This window comes from Cercospora kikuchii, assembly GCF_019650295.1.
Source record: "Cercospora kikuchii DNA, contig_00009, whole genome shotgun sequence".
Taxonomy (NCBI): Eukaryota; Fungi; Ascomycota; class Dothideomycetes; order Mycosphaerellales; family Mycosphaerellaceae; genus Cercospora; species Cercospora kikuchii.
Genome location: NW_025408590.1, coordinates 75,540 through 80,058, shown reverse-complemented (window position 1 = coordinate 80,058; position 4,519 = coordinate 75,540). Strand labels below are relative to the sequence as shown.

The window sequence follows — 4,519 nt, the reverse complement described above, 5'->3', positions numbered from 1 at the left end:
GGAGAAATTGTGTGCAGCTAATCACAGCCGAGGGTCGTACTGCGCGGTGATATTGACTTCCGGCAACCGCTATCGATTGGGGTGGGAGCCGTGTTCGATAGGCTGAGGTGGCGTGGCGCGTCTGGCCAGTGTCGCTTCGAGTGCTCGTATCGAGAACGTGTGTGGCCAGAAGACGGCGACGCCAGCGATCACAGCATCTCAACACGTCGACGATGGCGACACGGCAGGCTGCAGTGTGCGTCGACCGGCGATGGTGATGGGGAAGATGAAAACAGCACCACGCCGCCCGGATTGGGCGACGGACTGGTTGCGCGCAACACACGCAGCGGATTCCGAGCTGCACGAGACCAGTCATCGAATAGCAACATGCCGTCAGCGTGCAGTGAGGCGACGAGAACCGAAGATGCGGCTGTGGGTGATGTGTCGTGTGTGTGTGTGGCCAAACAGGTCCATCAATCACCGTCTGCGACATCCATTGCGGCACTCCGATTGATTCATGAACAATCGCCCGCAGACGAGGCTACTGCTGACACCGCATCCACAGCTGAGGTGAGAGGGTGTGGGCGGGTGTCGTGCATGGCGGATGCCTTTCTGGTAGTAGAGACATACGCCGCAGTCGAGCCCAACGAGTGCAGTAGAGACATACGGTGCTACGGTGCTGCGTGTAGTAGTAGACGGCGCGACCGAGGCGCGTCCAGCAAGACAACATCACAGTACGTCTGCACATCTGGTGTGATGATATCGATGCTGCAGCGGGCGTCGCGCTGGCGTGAAAAGGTCGGCGGGCAATACGGTGCTGCGCCTTCGTCGTGCAGCGATTTTTGGCCAGGTGTGCAGCTGGACGAGCCAACCACGACTGCATGCTGCATGGGCCAGAGCAGACGCATTAGCGTGGGTGCCGGGGTGAGCGTACCTGCAGCCGTGGGCGGGCTGTGAAAGGCTGCATGAGTGGCCGTGTCTTGGGAGACGATTCGTCGGCCTCTTGCGCCTGTGCGTCCCAGCCCATGGATCCAGCATCCGTCGGGAGCGGTCCCCATGAGCCAGCTCGAATCGCGCGTGGACTACCGCAGCACTAACTTTTGTACCTGGCTAACGCTTTTGGGCTTGACCTTCGAGCGCCGCGCCCGCTGATCTGTCTTTATCGCTGCTCTTCGCAGTTCCAACGCCTGGGTCCAGGGTTTATCTTAAACTGGTCGTTCTCTACCGTCCCTCTTGATCAATCGTCATCTCTGCTCTTTCTTCTTATCATTTGTACTGTTCCCTTTAAGGTGTCAATCCGATCTGTGCTTTTGTGCATTCAGAGGGGACCACCACCTCGTCACTCCTTAGGAACTGTTCTGCCACATACACCCGGCCTGTACGACCATCGACGATACATACCATCATCCCCAACACCCAGCGACCACCTCCGCGAACCATCACCACACTCTCTACCACCATCGTCGACTTGGATCGCGATCTGTATTGTCTGCCTGGACCCTGTATAGTGCATACCACCTGTTCACGACAATCCACACAACTTAATCGACGCCACTCTCGAAACATATCTTGGATGCGTTTCGGGAGCTTTGCTGCAATCCAGGAATTTATCCGGTCAGTCACCGATCACGACATCATCGCGGACAACGATGTGGCGCCCAGCATATGAACGGCCAGCTAACTGCTACTCAGCATCAATCCGTCCCTCGCAATGGAGTACTCACAAACGACCCCACCAATGGGTCAATCACCCTTCTTCTACTACCAACCGGAGCCGAGCCCAGACAACAAGCAGCATGGCCACTTCACGGCACACCCACAGTACCCACATGGGCTGCCAATGGCCATCGTTCCATCCAGTCCCGGCCAAGTAATGTACTTTCAGCAACAGCCCATGCAACAACGACCACAGTCTGCGAACTCGTACGCGCACTTCCAGCAGCATGCTCAGATCTATGGCCCACCACCAATGCTCACACCCGATGCCTCGCCTCGCCAGCATCAAAAGCCAGCCTACTACGTGCACGCACAACCGGAAGCTCAAGGTTTGGTGGTGAACACCGAATGCCCGAGCTACTTCCCAGCGACGCCTACACTGTCCGCGTCTTCCGGATCCTTTAGCTCTGCATCCACACCACCAACGACATGCGGCATCCAGCCCACGCCCGTAGACGGCCAAGGCGTCTTCTTCGCGAAGCCACAGATGGTTGCATTTCCTGCAGTCAAGCAGGGCTGTGAAGAGGAGGTCTTTTCAGAAGTGCTGGCAGGAGGAGACTGGAGCACACGCCCCGGCTCGCCTCCCATGACTCCAGTGTTCTTGCACAACAACTCCATCTCTGCTGCTGAGTGCGGCCCGTCGTACGAGATTGCCAGCGGTGCGACATCGACACACCACTCGCCATCGCCCTCGCCCGTGCCACGATCAGTGGCCTCGGAGCAGGATGTGTGCGACCCACGAGACCTCATGGCAGGCACCTCTGGAGTCGAGTTCGCGGCGATGCCTGCCTTGTGCGGCGGCGACGAGCTCGAAAAGTTGGTGGTCAAGGGTGGTGAATTGGCAGCCCCGCAGGTCCACATTGCGGAAGCCGCCGAGCCTCGCTTCTACGCCGGCCTCCCAACCTTCGAGCCAATTTTCGAGCTCGACGTCGAAGACGAATTCGGGGGCATGGTCGCGTACGCCAGCCACGACATCCAGTACAACGGCGCCAAGCGCCAACGCCTCTCCGCCGTCGGCTTCGAGGACGATGGCTTCTTCAGCGAGGAGAGCTTCAGCGACGATGAACTTGCGACGGGCGCGTACTCTCCACCCATCTCCGACTACCCCATCCCTGAGCACTCCGCCGCCGCACACAGCAAGCCAAAGCGCAAGACTAACAGGAAGGAGCACGTACAGCACGCTGCCCAGCCCGCCTCGTCCGCCCAAGCAGAGGGCACGTCGGCACCCACCTCCAACGCGCCCTCGCAGGCCTCCTCCGACAACAACGAGACCGCCGCGTCGACCCCTGCCCAGAGCAGCAGCGTGTCGCGCCGCGGCCGCAAGCAGTCGCTGACCGACGACCCCTCCAAGACCTTCGTGTGCACCCTCTGCAGCCGCCGCTTCCGACGTCAAGAACACCTCAAGCGCCACTACCGATCCCTGCACACCCACGAGAAGCCCTTTGAGTGCACCGACTGTGGCAAGAAGTTCTCCCGCTCCGACAACCTCAGTCAGCACCAGCGCACCCATGGCGCCGGCACCATGGTCATGGGTGTCCTCTCGCAGCCCGGCGAGCAGCACATGCACCAGCCCATCGAGTCCGTTAATGGCGGCGACGCCGGCTCCGTAATCCGCCCGAAGCAGGAGCAGCAGCAGTACCCTCCTCAGCCTCACCAGTACCCACCGCAACAACATCGGGTATCACCTGATGCCGGCGAGCTCGGTGCCATGCTCTTCGACGTAACTGCCCAGGTTGGTGGCTCCAGCTCGAGCTCGAGCTCCAGCGTCAGCTACTCCGACGGCGATTACTCCCCCAACGGCGACCGCAAGCCAGCCAGGAAGAGGAAGCGAGACGAGTAGCATGCTCTCTCCTCCTCTTTTCCTTTACTTCATGACGACGCTCCAAGCAATGACCACCACCGTACATTGCCAAGGGACCAAGACACGCTACGAAATTGATGTCGTTACGCCGGGATACTACCAAAAAAAACAAGGGAACATGGGACATGGCGCTTCACTGTTGTGGGGAATGGTTTACATCAAACTTACCCTCCTGCGACTTCTCTTCGGACACGGACGACAGCACGAAGACGCTTCGACTTCTTACCTTCTTGCACATCCTATTAACTGTTACATTCGCTTGTACCATATAATGCTTTTCTGCTGTCTGGGGTCGCTACTGCTTCTGCTCTGCGCCTTGTTACCGCGAAACCTGTAAATTATAACCTTTCATTTGTGTTGAGCGCGCTGCTGGAGAGAGGGATGGAGATGGCACGACCAAAGGTCGTTGCCCTCCGCCTTTGTACTGCTTCATACAACCTACCAGTTGTTGGAGGCACTTCTTCCGCGCTGGTCGAGGAGATGTGAAATGTCTTTTGAGCGCGCTACAACACACACACCTATTCGCTGTCTATTGTACCTACTTGTATCATAGAGGAAAGTCAGAGAAGACGTCAAAAAAAGCTATCGACTTTGCACCAATTGTCTACTTCCCAATTTTTCTCAAGTTCTCTGCTCTCTACTCTACTCTACTGCCCACGCTGCCTGCCATTGCGCCCTCCAAGCAGAACACTGCGCACTGGAACAAGACTCGACCCCACGACCACCGCACGAAAGACAGCAGGAGTCAACTCCGACTCCGACCGACCATCTCGCCACCCACATGGCCGCCGGCGCCGCCACCATACCACATGGCCCAGCACCAGCCCAACCATTTATCAGTAATCAAGTTGAATCATTGCACACCCACTCTCACAACACAGAACAGAAAAAAATTCATCAAAGTTTCACTACTACTTACTCTACGAGGCACACGCGTGTGGAGTCACTGTTCGCTGCTGGCGT

The 4,519-nt window shown here is 57.9% G+C and overlaps 1 protein-coding gene across 1 annotated transcript; it reads left to right on the top strand.

Annotated features, from left to right (window-relative positions):
* Positions 1 to 1,690: 1,690 nt before the first annotated feature.
* Positions 1,691 to 3,535, top strand: CKM354_001217800 (uncharacterized protein; the record flags this gene model as incomplete). Its single annotated transcript, XM_044807694.1, has 1 exon — positions 1,691 to 3,535. One exon carries the CDS (start codon positions 1,691 to 1,693, stop codon positions 3,533 to 3,535), a length of 1,845 nt encoding a protein of 614 aa, XP_044663629.1.
* Positions 3,536 to 4,519: the final 984 nt, after the last annotated feature.